The 18,629-nt window shown below is 40.8% G+C and overlaps 3 protein-coding genes across 13 annotated transcripts in view; 1 reads left to right on the plus strand and 2 right to left on the minus strand.

The window, feature by feature from the left end:
* Window positions 1–5,388, plus strand: part of ABCG2 (ATP binding cassette subfamily G member 2 (JR blood group)) — a 149,262-nt gene extending 143,874 nt beyond the window's left edge. For all 8 annotated transcript variants that reach the window (XM_081812168.1, XM_081812166.1, XM_081812173.1 and 5 more), the window contains 3 exons: window positions 2,266–2,355; window positions 3,412–3,494; window positions 5,175–5,388. In XM_081812168.1, the coding sequence (XP_081668294.1) occupies window positions 2,266–2,355; window positions 3,412–3,494; window positions 5,175–5,322 (321 nt within the window). In that variant the 3' untranslated portion in view covers window positions 5,323–5,388. The remainder of the gene's footprint in view (window positions 1–2,265; window positions 2,356–3,411; window positions 3,495–5,174) is intronic.
* LOC102748592 (putative E3 ubiquitin-protein ligase HERC6) overlaps window positions 1–18,629 on the minus strand; it is a 580,669-nt gene that overhangs the window by 244,454 nt on the left and 317,586 nt on the right. The window lies entirely within an intron of this gene.
* PKD2 (polycystin 2, transient receptor potential cation channel) overlaps window positions 13,181–18,629 on the minus strand; it is a 54,069-nt gene continuing 48,620 nt past the window's right edge. For 2 of the 4 annotated variants that reach the window (XM_081812153.1, XM_081812152.1), the window contains exons 14-16: window positions 18,075–18,222; window positions 17,517–17,715; window positions 13,181–14,907 (exon numbers count right to left, since the gene is read on the minus strand). In XM_081812153.1, the coding sequence (XP_081668279.1) occupies window positions 14,804–14,907; window positions 17,517–17,715; window positions 18,075–18,222 (451 nt within the window). In that variant the 3' untranslated portion in view covers window positions 13,181–14,803. Of the gene's footprint in view, window positions 14,908–15,302; window positions 17,716–18,074; window positions 18,223–18,629 lie in introns of those variants that run through there. The other 2 variants (XR_014142937.1, XM_006727067.2) reach the window with 2 other exon arrangements.

Genomic DNA, 18,629 nt, shown 5'->3' on the forward strand with positions numbered 1-18,629 from the left:
CGAGTCCCACATCGGGCTCCCTGCTCGGCGGGGAGCCTGCTTCTCCCTCTGACCCTCCCCCCCCTCATGTGCTCTCTCATTCTCTCTCTCTCAAATAAATAAATAAAATCTTTAAAAAAAAAAAAGATGTGGTATATATACAGAATGGAATATTACTCAGCCATCAGAAAGAATGAAATCTTGCTATTTGCAGTGATGTGGATGGAGCTAGACAGTTTTAGGCTAAGCGAAATAAGTCAGAGAAAGAAAAATACCATATGATTTCACTCATATGTGTAACTTAAGAAACAAAACAAATGATCATAGGGGCAAAAAGAGAGAGGCAAACCAAGAAACAGACTTAACTATAGAGAGCAAACTGATAGTTGCCAGAGGAGAGGTGGTTAGGGGGTTGGGTTAAATAGGTGATGGGGATGAAGGAGGGCACTTGTGATGAGCACTGGGTGTTGTATGGAAGTGTTGAATCACTAAATTGTACACCTGAAACTAATATTAGAGTGTATGTTAACTAGTTGGAATTTAAACAAAAACTTCTAAAAAAAACCCCACAAAACCCAGAAAAGTTTTGATTATAAGATTCCCTCATAAATATGACAGGTTAATTACCCAACTTCTGTGCTAGTGTTAGAGAACCATTGACTTATTTAAGCAGTAACTTAATGGTTTGGTTGGATCTACTCCTCCCCAAGGGAATAGGCTAAGCTCCATGAGAAATAGAACAGTTTGCAGTGTGGGTAGTCTATCCTGGGTCCCTCCTATATTTTGAAAAGGGGTGTTTTAAAAAGTTCCAAAACTCACACAGTACTCCGTCTCCTCCTTTCTGGGTTCCTGACATTCTCCTATACCAATGTATTTCTGCTTACCTTTTTTTTTTTAATGGTTACTGAAGCCTAACCTTACATGTCCCTTAATTTTACCTGTACATAGATGAATCAGTAGGTGAATCAGCTAGTTACCACCTTGCTCCTTAACTACATCAAGTGAACAGGAACGTTTAGCCTGTTTACTTAATACACGTGTTCTTTCTGCTAAGATGTCTTTAAAAGGAGCATAATTAGCACAACTTTTTGCCAAAGTTTAAGTCTTCCATTTCTTTCTTTTTTTTTTTTTTTAAGATTTTTATTTATTTGACAGAGAGAGATACAGTGAGAGAGGGAACACAAGCAGAGGGAGTGGGAGAGGGAGAAGCAGGCTTCCCGCAGAGCAGGGAGCCCGATGTGGGGCTCGATCCCAGGACCCTGGGATCATGACCCGAGCCGAAGGCAGACACTTAACGACTGAGCCACCCCGGCGCCCCCAGTCTTCCATTTCTGAGTCTGACATCTATCAATCTAAACATTATTAAGAGTGATAAACTTTGCATATATTTTCTATCATGTTATCCAATAAATAATGTGTCATCGATTTATAAAAATAGATATATTTGTGTGATATATTAGATGTTTCACCTTATTATTATTTAAAAGTTTGTATATAGATCCTTTATAACTGGTCATAAAACCATATTTTACTCAGAGATGCTGTGTGTCCTCTGTTTAGCACCTGGTTAAGTCAAGTTCAAAAGTATGCAGTCACTCCAGCAACATTGTCATTGTTATGTCTATCCCAGCATACCTCCTTCCAGTTAGAAGTTTTAGATGAGCCTCTTCTCACGTAGCCATCTGTTGCTGGAGTAATCTGCCCCGGGATCTTCACTGTAAGACTGCTCTTTGGTAGCTTTAAATGAAGGCATTCACCATATTTTATGTAGTACTTCCCCGTGTTATCAGTATCTGATACTGATAACTGATACTGTATATCAGTTCCAGGATTTGGGTTATTTTAGCATGCATCCTGAACCCCAGATTATTTCTGGAGTCATGCAGAGCGCAAGCCCTTGTAAATAACAAATCTTACTGTGTTAGGGCAATAGAGAGGGGCGTGAGATGTTCAGGATCTGTTCTGGTGTGTTTAGTGGTGTGAACATATAATGGTTGTGTCATGAGAACAGTCAGTACTTTATTGACCTTTCGTTGTGGGCAGTTACCAAAAGTAAAATCCTTGACAATGAAGGGTCTTCCAATTAAATGATGTAGGTATTATTAGATATATTGTCATTCCTTTAGAACCATAAACAGCCTCAGCTCTAGAGAGGCATACGTATGCAGAGTGGAGAAGTCTTAGAAGAAACGTTTGTAAAGGTTGTCGGGGACTCAGAAATTATTCTCTGTAATTCTCCATGAAATCCCTTCACCAGGTCTGATTCTTGGCATTTGCTTTTTGTAGATATTTTCAGGGCTGTTGGTAAATCTCAGAACTGTTGGGCCTTGGCTCTCCTGGCTTCAGTACTTAAGCATTCCTCGATATGGCTATGCGGTAAGTTTTCCTCACATGTCCTTGTGACTGCTTCATTGTTCCCAAGCTAGAACCAACCAGAATAAAGCCTAACAACCTCATGGCCCCAGCCACGAACTGTGAAAGTCTCCCAGGGGTTTCATTTTCAGAGTGATGAAGAAGAGTTTCACCTTGATCATCACCTGAGGTTTCCCCAGTCACCCTGCTGCCTGAGGGAGGTGAGGAGTGGAGAGAGAACTCCTCATGAAGGAGAAAGATTGCTTAATGGATATAAAAACACGTAGTTGCATTTCAGTTCCATACGAAAATAGAGGATGGGAGCCTAGAGTACATATTTTATATATTAAAATTAGAAGAAAAAGAACATATAATACAGCTACTGTGTTGGCTTTAGAAAGTTCATCAACTCCAAAGAAAACTGTGTCTTAATATAGTATGATTGGGTTTATAACTCCCAAGAATTAGCACTGGTTTTGATGAAAAGAAACAAGAACAATATAAAAGATTCTTACCTGTAAATTGACAATAGTCATTGAGTACCGCTGTATGATTTTAATTACACTGTTTGTGGGATTATAAAATTAGGGAGAGAAGAAGGGAGAAGTTACAGGTAAGATAGCCAGAGGTCTCCCCTCTTTGCCAAATACTTTACTTCCTTTGTTTTAGAAGCCCGAATCCCAACATAGGCCGCTCAATTGCCAGGGAGCAGAATTTTAGTTGCTCTGGTGTGACCGAGACCGTAAATGTGAAGCTTGGTTTGTTTTTAGGAATAGCAGTAAAGATTAAACTAGGAGGACATGATCATTCTTTGGAGACTTTTTGAAATTTAAAATCATTTACCGGGCGCCTGGGTGGCTCAGTCTGTTAAGCACCTGCCTTCGGCTCAGGTCATGATCCCGGGGTCCTGGGATCGAGCCCCGCGTCGGGCTCCCTGCTCCGCGGGAAGCCTGCTTCTCCCTCTCCCACTCCCCCTGCTTGTGTTCCTGCTCTCGCTCTCTCTCTGTCAAATAAATAAATAAAATCTTAAAAAAAATAAATAAAATCATTTACCTTGTCTCATCCCCCCTTGTGTTACAGGCTTTGCAGCATAATGAGTTTTTGGGACAAAACTTCTGCCCAGGAGTCAATGTAACAGCGAATAATACCTGTAGCTATGCGATGTGAGTTTGTACTCAGTGTCAGAATGGATTTGCTTACTCTTGTGGTGTCAGGTAGCGAGGCCACTGGGCCGCGTGGCTGGTGTGGGTCCTTTCACCGACTTCTCTGAGCTGTTGTACACCAGTGCACATCTCCTTGACATTCTACTCTGGTCAAAGTTATACTTAAGTTGGGGAAATGTTTCTGATATGTTGTTCATTTGGGGCCTTTTAAAACACTGTTTTGATTGTGGGCTTTAGCTTTTATTTTCAGAACATTTGAGTTTGAAATGAGCCGCTTTGATATTTTAGCGAAGCCTTAGGATATTGGAATTGTATGGGTTATGGGAAGTGTATGGATCCATGAACTTAAGGCTTCCTGTAAGCCCACGCCACGGCCAGGAGCAAGAGACTGAAAGGCAGCTAGAGCGGAACGGAGGGAATATTTCCCGGGCACATTTGTGGCACGTACCTCTTCCTCCGGCACTTAAATGGGATACATTATGAAATCGAAGTCTACACGGCTATCTTTTTTTTCTTTTAAAATGACTTGGAATATCCTTATTAAAGCATGTACCCTCTAAAGAAAGAAACACGTTTCAGTCAGCTGAGAAACAAGTCCCATTTATTGCGTAATGTCAATAAAACAGAAATGCAGATTTTCATAAAATCAGGATATTGTTTCAAAAATTGAGTAACACTTTACTTATTGATGATTGTTGTTAACGGTTTGATTCTGATACATTAACTAGTGAAAGAAAAGAGAATGCTGGTATCCAAATCTCATGAACCTTCATGAAATAATTCTTAGTAACAGGACAGAGTGCTGTTTTGTAGTATTTCTAGAAAACCTCTATAAAGAGTTTTCTTTATCCTGCCCACTCCCTCTCTTTTTTGTCTGGGCTTAACACTTTTTTGGGGGGCACTGCTAGATTTCAAGAGTTGCACAAAGATGGGATAATGGGTAATAATTAAGGCTGTATCAGGTGTTTTTAGTGCCAGGTGCTTTTCTAAACGGTGGCAGGGCTCCTGTACCCTTGTTGTGCTTCGGCTGCCGCTGAGGCTTCCACCTGATTAAGTGGGCCTGCTGGTGATGGCATGTTGCAGAGCATCTGCAGTGCTCAGACCGGTCTTGGTGCAACAGCTGATGGAACGCGATGGTGCCAGGAAGGCCTTGCTCACCTCTTTTCCCAGTTTCAAAATTCTTAGCCTGTGTTCGTTTGTATGGCTGATTTGTGGCTGATGAGTTCTAGAAAGAGCTTTGATCATCTCGGTAAGGGCCTTTGATGTCATCTGTTAAAACTGAGGTTTTCCCCATCAGGAGTGAGGGCAAAATTACTTGATAAATGTTTTTGCCCTTTAAAGAGAGCAGCAGCATAGATCTGGAAACAAATGAATTTGCAGAGACTAGCAGTTTGGTTCACAGTGTGAGTCTGTGGACTTGGACAAGTTCCTTACAACCTTAGCCTCTTCATCTTTTAAATGTATGTACTAACCCCCATTGGGCTGTTTTAGGGATTAACTAAACTGTTACATGCAGATTGCTTAGCATAGTATCTAATGGATTCGTAAGCACTCATTGTCTGTTGTACATGAAGGCATAGTTATTTAAGCCTTGGTAACCTATGGGAGGAGTGAATTTAAATGAGTAAAATTTGACAGATGCTAAGAATGAAGTCATATTCTTTTTCTGTTGAATTTCAGATGTACTGGCGAAGAATTTTTGCTAAACCAGGGCATCGATCTCTCCCAGTGGGGCTTGTGGAAGAATCACGTAGCCTTGGCATGTATGATTGTTATCTTCCTTACAATTGCCTACCTAAAATTGTTATTTCTTAAAAAATATTCTTAAATTCCTCTTTAATTTACATGATTGATCCACACATTAAAAATGGAGCATCTTGATTTATTTTAAATATTCCGAAGTGTTTTTGTTGTCTTTTCTTTTGGCATCATACTGTTCAGCAAGAATTATTTTCAGCAAAGACATTCACAGAAACCGTGGTGAACTGAATTACACATGAAAGAATCCAAGTCATAAACTAGTGCTCTTATGAACTGCGTATTAGTTCATCTAGTCATACATTAACCATGGGGGAGGCATCTAGTTTAATTTATGGACCTAAAAAATAATTGAAGTCTAGGAACTTGTGACACGTTCTGAACACCTCTGATACCAGTTTCCTCATCTTTAAAAGGAGGGTTCGTTGCTTCCAGCTCCATATCATCTGAATCTATGATCTGCCGTTATTTAGTAGAATCTACGATCTGCCGTTATTTAGTAAATAATAACAACAAATACACAGATGCAGTGGTGGAAGTACGAAATCTAAACTGTGTTGGAAAAACCCAGTGTGATTCATAGGGTAAAAAAAGCCATTCTGAGAGAAGCAGCTTTGCTGGGCCTTTTAAGGTTATTAGAACTTACTGAGATTTCTCTGTTGTGGACTCAGAACACCGCAGGAGGTTTGCCGGCCTCAGACGAGGTGTGGAGGGTGCTTAGCTGTGCTGGGGCATTCAGGGGTCTGTGGTCTGGATGCGCGTCACAACCTCCCGGGGCACTTGGCTCAGATGCACAGTGCGCCCGGCTGCGTCAGCATCTCCAGGGCTGCTTCAGAAAGAATGGGCCACGCCAGGACCCGGGGACTACCAAGGTCCTTCCCGGCTCCGAACACTTGGATCTGTGATACCATAACTGTCACAACTGCCCCCATACAGACGTCTTCGCTCCTACATAGACATCTCTTATTCACAGATTTTCTCTTCATTCTAACCTTTATCGGAACTAGGAAAGTATTTCTTAACTTCTTTTTTTATTAAAGGGTAATGTAGGGGAAAGTGTAGTCCAGGGAATTATCGTAAAAGGAACATGCTGGTGCAGCTACCGACCTAGGGGCAGAAACAGGACATGACCAGCACATGGGAGCCCCCCCTGGTGCCCGCTCCCCATCACTACTTCCTCCTCTCTGGGTTGTTTCTGAAATGACGCTTGCATACTCCTCTCTGTTGCTGTTATCACACATCACAACAGCTGAGTTTTGTGTTCCCGTGTGCATAGATCCGTCCTTATTTAAGTCCCTCCCGCCCCCTTTTAATGAAGTATTAATACAGAGAAGTTGCAAAGACAGTATTTGCCCAACTTTCCTTAATTGTTAACATTTATAGACCACGGTACATGTCAGAAGAGATTAACACTGTACATTATTATACTTAAACTATGCACTTTATTCAGATTTCACCACTTTCACACTAACATGCTTTATTCCAGGATCCATTTCAGGAGATCACATTGCAATGAATCCCCCTTTTTATAAAAGTAAACACTTTTCAGTATTAATAGGAATTAAGTGAGCCTGAGGATCACCAGTGTAGACTCCTTGTGATTGCTCATCTTGGAGTATCGTTTAGTGTCAGTGGGTGCCCTGCCATATTGGCGTGACATCAGTCCAGGGACGTAGCATTATATTTTTAAGAAACTTTTTTTATTTTTTTTATTTTTATTTTTATTTTTTTTTAAGAAACTTTTTTTAGATGACATTTGATTAATGCATCATCTTGTAACATGTTATCACACACTCTTTTTACCTGATTATTATGTGACCATCAGGGTTAATCAGTTTTTCCTGTTCTTGGTATATAATCCTGGCTTCCTTAGAGTTCTCTGTATACACTCTTCCCTCATTATATATATATATATAATATTCATATATATATTATATTTATATATATATATATATAAGTGTGTGTGTATATATATACACACACACATACTTTACATACAAAATACACTTAAAGAAGAAACAAAACAGCCAAATATATTAACACCTACTTTTGAAAAGAATTTAAATGTATCTTGTTATATTTACCATCCCTTTATATTACAATATCCTTTTTTACACAATTGTTTTTAATTATTATGGTAGGAAACACATAACATAAAATTTGCCATCTTCACCATTTTTGAGTTAAGGAACACTTTTTATAAGTAAATATAAGTCCTATAAAATAGAAAATATAAATTTATAGAAATTTACTTCAGACTATGTCTATATTCTTTTGAATTTTGTTTTTATTTTCTTGGATGTCACAAGAACCAATCGATAATGGAGAGGATGAATTAATTTGGTTTAAAATAAAAGAAACCTCAGGAATAAATGAAAAGTGTTAGCTACTACTCTATTCCTTCCATTGCTCTCGTGGTGGCTTGAGGTGAGTTGTTGAAGAGGCGGCGTATGTACTCAACTCCTTCTCCATCTTGGAAGCCATTCTTCATGGTCTTTAGATTTGAACTGTATTAACCTCAGTACCTCAATATCTACATATATGTGAAAAGTAGCAGTACTCATATTTATATGACATCTTTAGACCACCCCAGTGCCTGCTCAATGGGCCTCAGATGAGACGAGTTGAGGTAGCTAGGGCAGATACCATTCATGGGTCCAAGAGTTTGGGCTCTCACCAACACTGATGTATGAGCGGCCACTATGGATGCCTGAGCTGTCTGAGCTCTCCATATGGTCCTGTCCTTTGACTAGAGCAGCAGGCCACTTGGTGACAAGTTGATAACATACAATAACTTTATGGTTGGCCCAGAAATCTGTGAGGATCAGTGTCTTAGAGTATGAGTCCTACTGGAGGCCTTACATTTGTAGAGATTCTGTACTTTGTGTTTTATTTTGCATTCCCTCATGGAAGAACTGTATGGTGTTCTATGATACCTCCTGCTATACTGTGTCTAAGGGATTTTCCTTATGGTTGTAGCAGTAGAATCATTAGAAAGTCATCCGCTTGAGAGTACTTCCAAGTCATTGCAATGTTAAAACTTTTGGCTAGTATCCATGGTAAAAAGTATATTTCATTTGAACAACGCACTGCTTGTGTGCACCCAGATAATCCAAACAGGTTTCATGGGGTGCATTTCGAAAGTTATTTCTGAAAATAGAGTTTGAGTAAAATGATTTTATAGGCCCACCAGTATAATACAGTGACCATGTAATCAATAAATATTTTCAAAGTTATACAATTTTATATGCCCTTTACTTATTTTTAGTGTCCTGGTTTGAGCAATTATATGTTTATGATGGTAATATTGTTTTACCTCCCTCAGATAGAATTCATAAAGATTAAGTAATTCTTGATACTTATTTTTCATTTTTTTTTGTTTTCATACATCCTTACATTCTCTGAATTCCTTCTTGCATCTATAAAATGAGAATTTCTTTTAGCTTTAGCATTTTTTTTTTAAAGATTTTATTTATTTATTTGACAGAGACAGCGAGAGAGGGAACACAAGCAGGGGGAGCGGGAGAGGGAGAAGCAGGCTTCCCGCCGAGCAGGGAGCCCGATGCAGGGCTCGATCCCAGGACTCTGGGATCATGACCTGAGCGGAAGGCAGTTGCTTGACAACTGAGCTACCCAGGCGCCCCTAGCTTTAACATTTTAGGTTATATGGTTGTTTGTATTGAATTGTCCATTTTTCAACTAGCTTCAAGAAGAGCAGCCACCCAGCTTGACTTTTCAACTTCACCTATGTGCTTTTGGTATAATCCTCTAATTTCTTTCATATGAATTGTTACCAAAATAACTGGAATCTTATTTATGCAGATTTAGACTCAAAGTTGCTAAAATCAAGGAGGGCCTTCTCTCTGTTTGAAAGGTTGGCCTTTGACTTGTTCATCTGGTTAGTTTTAAGTACTTTCTTTTTACATTCCGCTTTGGTTGGTAGGGGTAGGACCGAGCAGAGTTCTTTATTCCTGTAGACCAGGGGTTGACAGACTTTATCTGTGAAGGGATCTAAGAAATATTTTGTAGTCTTTGCCTGTTTTTTTTTTTTTTTAGACGACCTCTTAAAAATGTAAAAATCGTTCTTGAAAAATGTAAAAACTATTCTTAGTTGAGGCTATACAACTCAGTTGTGAGCCAGATTTGGCCCACAGGCCACAGTTTGCAGAGACCCTTGGTGTGAAGCTGTCGCACCTGCTTCATGTGAAACCATACTTAAAATGTTGATGAACCAGATTTCTAAGAAATTTGCTGGTAATTTTACTAAAATATTTTTCAAGGTATTATATTGAAACCCTGTTTCTGCATAATAGAACAAATATATTGCTTCCTAATACTTTACTCTTCCTTAAGAGATCTGGCTACCACTTGAGGTCAGGCCTCATGGGGTTTGTGGGGGAGCCTGTTTTGCATGTTTAGGAATTGGACTTTTTTTTTTTTTTTCCCCCAGTGCATGTAAGGGGCATTGTTATGCTCTGAGGAATTAATTCACTTCAGCCATCCTCAGAAGGGGACTGGTAAGCCAGAGCGCTGATTCACTAATTTAAACAGTAAAGTGTTCTAATAGCCATTTACTTGTGACATTCTTCTCTCAGGTGTGAAACTGAGATCAGAGGATTCCTTGGTAAAGACAGAATTAGGATTTCAGATTAATTCAAATAATGTCTACTACATCCACAGGAATTTGTGTCAAGCTAAGCTGAATAGTTGCAAGAGCTCATCATCACTGAGACGGTGCAGGAGATAATCAGTACCATCCTCACCCTCACAGGTTTGGGTTTATTCTCAGTGGACTAAAGATCCCAAGGAAAGAAAACCTGGAGCCCCACCAAACCTAGTTCTACCATCTTGCTGTACCTCCCGGCCTTCTGTCTCACGGTATATACATTTAAAAAAAACAGTTGACTCACATGTTGCAGCCTACTTTGTCCCCACCGAGCACTATGAACACAAGATAACTTACATTCCAAGTTGAAGTAACTCTTGTTTTCTAGACTGTGAGCTTCCACATTTCTTTGCTGTTATCTAGGGTTTCCCAAGCCTTCCCTGGTAAGAATCAATGATCATCTGGGATGCTTATGTGAGGAAGGAAGGCAAGGAAAGGCTATTTTTTCCCTCCATCTGTTGTGAAATCTCTGAGGACTGAGCCTGGGAATTCCAGGTGATTCTTTGGGATATACTGATTTAGGATTGCAATAACCAGGTAAGGCCATTTTAATTTCATTATAATTCGATCTCGATCCGATCACTGTGACAACTGCATTCAAAGCCATATATTTTGTACCCACCAACACATCGGAATCACATTTAGGACTAAGTGAGCTCGTTAACATCACCCGATCTTCAAACCCTTTCCAACCTGCGGGGTCGTTCTCCCCCGGCAGCCCCACACGACAGCCCTGTGGGTCTCTGAGAAGTGGCAGCTGGCATAGTCGCCGCTCCACTCAAGTGACGGTTTGGCCTCCTTTCCTTGCCGGGCAACAGAAGCCGAGGCGTCATCTCAGGAACAGAGGGCTTGGCGGTACAATGTTTTTGAAAACCTCAAGCTGTTCCATCTTTTTCATTTTGCAGAAGAGGAAACGAGGTTCAGAGGCTGTGACCCGCCAAAGGCCACACAGACTATTTTCTTGCTAAGATTTGGAACATACTGCACTATTCCTAGGGTAACTTGACAAATCACCTGCGGCGGGTCACTTGGGCACATGCGCAGAAGCCAAGATGGGCACAGAGGTCTCCAGTAGAAACCAGGGAGTTGTACTTTAAAAAAGTGTTTCAGGAGCTGTGAAGCAAATACGGGGCCTTTCTATCTCTACAGTTACTCAGGCAGATGTCCCCCCTCCCCTCCTCGTCATGTTCCACTCACCAGGTTTGTGGCCTTGATTAACTTACTTAGCTTCATCTGTATGTAACTTACTTAGTCTCGTATGCATAAAATAGGGACTCTATTAGTATCTCCCTCGGTGGAGGTGTGAAGATGAAATAAGGCAACGCATGTAAAGTGCCTAGAAGTACCTGGCTCATAGGATGCCCTCAATACATTTTAGCTATTACTGCTACATCCCACAGGACATGAACACAGGTTATTAGCATCATCCTAGTGCTGGTTCATGGATGACACCCTTGGCTGGGACGAGAGCACCCTCCTTCCAAACCAGAGTTCGGCAAACTATGGCCTGCAGGCCAAATCCGGCCCACTGCCTAGTTTTGTAAATAAAACTTTATTGGGACATAGTCACACGCATTTGTATTTGTATTGTCTATGGCTGCTTTTGCACTGTGATGGCCGAGCAGTTGTGACAGAGACCATTATGGCCCATAAAGCCTAAAATATTTACCATCTGGCCCCTTACGGAAAGTTTGCAGGGCCCTGTAGTAAACCAAGAGTTCTTGTTCCCAGCAGTGACGGTATACAGTTATAGTATACAGGTCTACACGCCAGTGATCTCGGCCTCTCTCAGTATCATTCCCTTTAACCCATTTGCAGAATCGAGGCGTCCTGCCCACAGCTGTCAGCTCTACTGCAGTGGGGCTCCCAAATCCTCAAGAGTGGTGGTGGTGGGGGGGGGGAGGAGGGGGTGATGGGGGAGGAGTGGAACATGACACACACACACACACACACACACACACACACACACACCTACCTGAGAATACAGTGAGGGTTCCACTGAGCCTGAAACTGTCTGCCACATACACACTTTGAGATTTGCACACTGGGGAAAGAAAGCAGGTATCACACTGGTCATCTGTGTTAGGAGAGGCTAGACTCTACTGCGGCCTAATGGGGCAGAGAACTCACAGAGCTAATAACCTGGCGTCTCCACGCTCAGTGGTTACCCTCAGCAGGCAGTCAGAACCACCAGAGCCTGATAAAGGACGAGGGCTGTGAGCCCTGAGCAATGAGGGTGTGAGCATGGCACGGAACCGGCAACTCAGCACAGCTGAAGTATTGGCCGAGATCGAGGAAACTCTAGAAAGGGTGGGAGCGGAGATAAGAAATCGTTATGGCCTTGTGAGCAGCCCCAGCGATGGGGACTAGCGAGTTCCACTAACCCTCCTGAATTACACTCTCTAGAGATGCTAGCTGGCCTCCCTCAAAAAGTCCAGAGTGGACTTAATGTGGGCATGAGTGGATCTGAGTGGTGCCAAGGGTGGATGAGGGAGATGCGTTTGGTGCTCTGTGGCCCATCTCCTCTGCACCTCTGATTTCGGCGGCAGCTGTGGTGGCCAGTTCCGTGTGAGCTCGGATCATGTTGACAGCATCCCACCTCAAGCCTGCACCACAGATCTCTTCGCTTTGCTGCTGTGAGGTCCTCCAAAGCTGAAAGAACCTGCTTGGCCCGAGTGCAAGCATAGACTGAAAGTGTGGGGGTGTCTAGCCCTCCACCAACAGGGACCGGGGCCGACGGATGAAATCGTGGCCTTACGTTCTTCAGACAGGGGATTATGGGAGGCGTTCTGTACTGTCCTCAGAGGTGGAACTGAGCTCCCGTTGCCTCCAGGGGCACCTTCCATAACACACCTGTACACTGGCATTTCCTCCTTTCCTGGCTCACTCTCCATCTGCTCCAGTTGCCTAGTATCACCTCCCAAATAAACTATCAGGACTCAAGTCCTTGTTTTGGCTTTTCTTTTAGGACACTGAAACACATTCCCATTAATACCAGAAACAAAATAAGCATGTCTACTCTCACTGTTACTCTCCAACACAGTACTGTCCTTACTTACAAATGAGCTCCTCTTCTTCCCAGAAAACGCAAAGAACCAATACAGAATCTACTAGAGTTAGTAAAGGAGTTCAACACGTGTGATATATGTAAGATTAATTTATAGAACATTTGTAATTTCCCTTTATTTCAGCAATAACCAACTAGAAAATATAATAGATTCTGTTCATAGTACCAATAAAACTATATTAAAAATGCATAAGAGGGGGTGGGGGGATGGGTTAGCCCGGTGATGGGTATCAAGGAGGGCACGTACTGAATGGAGCACTCACTGGGTGTTATATGCAAACAATGAATCAAGGAACACTACATCAAAAACTAATGATGTAATGTATGGTGACTAACATAACATCATAAAATAAAAAATAAAATACAAGTAAAATCTAAAAAAAAAAAAGGATAGGAAGGGTAAAATGAAGGGGGGGAAATCGGAGGGGGAGACGAACCATGAGAGACTATGGACTCTGAGAAACAAACTGAGGGTTCTAGAGGGGAGGGGGGTGGGGGGATGGGCTAGCCCAGTGATGGGTATTAAAGAAGGCACGTACTGAATGGAGCACTGGGTGTTATATGCAAACAATGAATCATGGAACACTACGTCAAAAACTAATGATGTACTGTATGGTGATTAACATAACATTAAAAAAATAATAAAAAAATGCATAAATCTTTAAGAAATTTTAAGAAACACTTAAAGGACATTAAGGAAGTTCTGAATAAAGGAAGAATTGTTTCTGATAGTGTTAAGATGTCAGTTCTCCCTAAACTCATCAGTAAATTCAATGCAATTCCAATAAAATTCCGGTGGGACCTTTTTCTCTCTGTCCACTCCTGCCCCCATAGGAACCCACCAAACTTGTTTGGACACTTGCATGGAAAAATAAAGTTTCACAAAAATAGCATAGTCAATTTAGGGAAAAAAAAGAAGACCTTACCACATATGAACACGTACTCTAAATTCATAATAATAGAAGTTGTGCAAGAACATTCATAGATCAGTATGTAAAAGGCTAAAGAGTTAAAAAAAACCAGACATTTATACATGAAACGGAAATGACATCATGAACTAATAAGGTAAAGTAACTTATTTAATAGAGAATATTGGCAAAACTGGCTGACGGTATGGAGAAAATATCTGTGGGCCTTATACAAGGTTACTCTTACACAAAGTATTAAATGTGAAAGGTAAAACTGTAAGTTTAATAAATAAAATTTTTGACCGTACAAAGGTCTCAAAACCCCCAAAACAATAAGGCAAAACAAATTGATGGATTCTTTTATATAAAAACCAAGGAAATATTGACAAAGTTATCAGTTAGATGAGAGGTACTAACAAGAGTCCAAACTGATAAGGGATTAATACTTAAACCATACAAGGAACTTGATTTGTTGATTCACAAATCAACAAAAAAGGCCATGACCCAGTAGAAAAATAAGCAATGAACAAAAACATACGTGTTCCCAGTAGATCAAAGTGTAAGATTTTAAAGGTTTGAATAGGCAGCTTACCAAAAGGGAAACCCAAATGTTGAACAATTATGTGAGGGGATGTCCAACCTTAGGAATTAGGAATCAGAGAAATGCAAAGTAAGATGAAACCTTACTTTCAAGCTGTGCCATTAACAAAAAGTAGGCAGCTGCATGGTACTGATGCTGGTGAGGGTATGCATAGACTGGTAATCTCACGCAAGTAGTGGAATTGTGGACTGGTGCAGTCATTCCGGAGGGCAATCTGACAGTTCTGAATAAAACTAAATATTCATAGGGGCACCTGGGTGGCTCAGTCGGTTAAATGTCCAACTCTTGATTTCGGCTCGGGTCATGAACTCAGGGTCCTGGGATCAAGCCCCACACTGGGCTCAGTGCGGAGTCTGCTTGAGATTCTCTCTCTCCTTCTCTCTCTGCCCCTCCCCCCTGCTCACACACTCTCTCTGTAAAATAAAGAAAGAAAATTAAAAAAATTTAAATATTTATAAACCTGGCATTCAGCACTCCAACTCCTGTTATATACCCATGGAGGAACTCAGGAAAAGCCAACGAGGGAATTATGTTCAAAGATTTTGAGATAACAGAACTATGAGAGCCAACTCTTCACTATAGAAAACCGTAAGTAAAATGTGGGGGTTGCACAGTAGGAAACACTACACAGTCCTCAGAATCACCTCCTAGAGGTACATACTGCAGACGAAGTAATGTGTCAGTCATACTGTTCTTTGGACATAAAAAAAGAAGATGCCTTTTTCAAAGTCTAAGCCTTTACTAATGAGTCTCATGATACAAATTACCCAGCTGCTTCTCCTTAGGAAATAGACAACTATAACATCTGTTACTATCCCAAGTCTTTATTGAGAAGTAAAGTGCTCAATATTACACATTAATGAAATTCTCGATTGTCGAGAGCCTTGCGTATGTAACATCTTCTTCATAATACAAATATAGAGGGGAAGATGACAGGACAGGGATGAGAACGGAGTTCTCCATGACTAAAGAGAAAAAAAATCTGTAACTTAAGGGTAAAAAGAAAGAATGTTGTATAGTCTTACAGGTGGAATGAGAAATAGTATAATAATAAGTATACAAAAAGACTTTCTAGTGACCATAATTGATATATGGCACGTGGTCAATACACATGGATACCACATAATGGCTGCACTTCAAATTGAAGTTTGTTTACATGTAACAACACGGTACACAAACATAAATACACACTCAATATCCCTGGAATGCAAACTGTAGTACCTAGTAATAAAGAACTTTGTGTAGCATATTCAAAAGAAAGTAAAGATGGAAAGAAAGCTGTGAGAAATATTGTGAAAGAAACCCAATGTGTATCACTTCTATAGAAGCCAGCTTAAAAAGTTCGTTTGCTCGTGTTTTCACTGAAGATTTGACTGACATGTTCTACCAATTACATGAACAACATGTGAATTCAGAACAAGGTACTAAAACACAGGCCTCTCTTCTATTGTTCTCCGAGTCGGAGTTAACTCACCAACACTGCATTCTCCCTTGCTCGTCCCATTAGCTCTCAAAAGGTTACCTCATTCAACACTTTTGAAAAATAAGATCTTTATTTTTTATTGAGAAATAGACTTCTTCTCCATAAATTTGGTGAGACCCTCTCCTAAAAAAAAAACCTGCTGCAAATTCAAACTTTGGCTGATACATTCTGATAATGAATTTTCAATACCAGAAACTCCTTTTGATTAAACTGAGCTCCATTTAGATTATAAATTCTAGTTTTGAAATGCAGGATCAAGAGTATCTGAGTTCTCAGGGTGCCTGGGAGGCTCAGTTGGTTAAGTCTCCAACTCTTGATTTCAGCTCAGGCCATGATCTCAGGGTCAAGAGATGGAGCCTCATGTTGGACTCTGTGCTGAGCATGGAGCCTGCTTAAGGTTGTCTCTCTCCCTCTCCTCTGTCCCTCCCTCTGTCTCATTAAAAAAAAAAAAAAAAAAAGAGTATTTGAGTTCTATATCCTCAAAACAGCATAAAACTCAAACTTTAGTCTCACAATATTTATATATGAATTTCAAAACTTTAAATTCTTGTGTAAAATGAACATATTTGCTGAGTTAAAACCTTCAGTACATACTTAAAACATTTAGTAAGTTGGCCTTCCCAGATTAGTTACAACATTAAAATCAGTTGCAAATAAGTTGGGCTACCTGGGAAGAGAATATATGGACAAATCTTTATACTAAACTAATTATCAGAGTAAGTCAATCTTAGTGATAGGGCTCCTTCCAATTTTCCCATGTTATGGTTGGAGATGACATTTTAACCCACAATCAATCTTCGGTGGCTTTATGCAGCTCAGAGCAAAAATAGTGTGAACTAAGTGAAACAGCTATTCCCACAGACATTAGATATGATACAATAACCAAAAAAAAAAGCACAGTATCCAACATTTATCTTAACCATTCATAGAAATTCTAGCATAATGACTACATACCCATTCTATGGTTTGGAGTTCTTTTCCAGCTCATCTTTTAGAAAAGTTTACCCCGGGAAGGTAGTTGAAACAAAAGGCTCCTTTCTTAAAAGAAAGCTATGTATTACGTCCATGAGCTCAGCCTGCGTGGGAAGGAATGCCCCTACTTTCCCTTCACACACTGGGCAAAAATGACAATACTGATTTTCGTGATTGGAAATAAAACTCAGAAGCCTTTTGACGCTTCTCTCCTCACTTTAAAGGCTACTTCATTGTCAACTGAGAAGACTCATCCATGGTAGCAAGTGGGCATACCACTCCATATACTTTACAAAGACTTTTTTTCTAGACTCAATATTTACACCTAGATTTCTTACATGAGAAAAAAAAAATCTTCTTTGATCCATGGGCAAGGTTTATCTAAAATAAATTAAAGTGCAGAAGACTTAATGGCTGGTCACGAAGACCAGCATCCTACGGTGGTCAGGGCATATAAAGTGTACCTGCCCTGGCAATGCAGGACGTCAGCCCCTTTTTCGCCGGTTAGGAACACATACTAGCACATGTCCTAGACGTGGATATTGGAACTCCCGTTTGCACCTGCACCTTCTATTCCTTCTGTAGACTGGGAGGAAGAAGGGCGGGAGCTTCTGGTGCGAGCTTGACCATTCAGTCCCACGGGTGTGCCTAGACCGTGACTTGTTTGGGAAGCTGCATCATCGGATTCGCAGCGCCCCAGCTCCTCCCGAACTAGCCGTTCCATCTGCTCCCTGTGGATTTCGCTGTCACGACCCAGTCTTTCGTCCTAATAAAGGAAAAAGAGACCACGATGTTGGGGGTCGGGCAAGGCATACTTCTGTACTTAGAAGTTGCCCGAGGAAATGAAGGGGCCAAATTATCTGTCATTAAGTGACGCTGGCGATTTATAGCGTATACAGCAATTCTCTGAGCTACTGGAGTAACTTTTTTGCTTAGTTGTACCATTCAGTGAAGGCAGAAGCATCAGTGCTTGCAGTATTAAGTAACACCTCCAGATTATCATCTGACAGCACGGATATGCAGTTACACGGACATTTTCAAAAAACGTCTCAGATTCAAGGTTATAAAATATGACTACCCTGATACTTTACTGAGTCAGTGTTTCTGTGTCAGATGACCACTTACCTCCGCCACCCCATCCAGCAGCCTGCCCAACACTTCCCTTCTCTTCAGTTTGGCCCGCTCCATGATCTCCAGCTTCACAATCACAGCGTCAATCTTGGACACGATGCTGCCGATGGAGTGCTCCATGCGGTCCACTCGTCTCACCAGCCTGTTGGAAACCGCAGGTGAGAGGGGTCAAAGCCACCTTGTGCAGTTGGTTGCCTTTTCAGCCCAGGTGGCTTTTCAAATGGAAGTGCTAAGATTTTTTTTCTTAAACAATATGATAATCTGAAACACATTCTAAGTAGTTTCAAACTTCAGCTATAAACTCATATATTGCTGATGGGAACGCTAACTGGCACAACTTCTCTGCAAGTCAACATTGTATTACAAGTCTTAAAAACATACGCTTAGCTTTTATTCAGATATTCCATTTCTTGAAAAATTTCTAAAGGAAATATGTATATGTGTGAATTTTTGGGCTACCAGCATACTCATTAGAGTTCTGCTTATTAATAGCAGTTCATTGAAAAATGGTTACAGGGCACCTGGGTGGCTCAGTCGTTAAGCGTCTGC

The sequence above is a fragment of the Leptonychotes weddellii genome, chromosome 2, assembly GCF_054177405.1.
Source record: "Leptonychotes weddellii isolate Sample4059 chromosome 2, ASM5417740v2, whole genome shotgun sequence".
NCBI classification, from domain to species: Eukaryota; Metazoa; Chordata; class Mammalia; order Carnivora; family Phocidae; genus Leptonychotes; species Leptonychotes weddellii.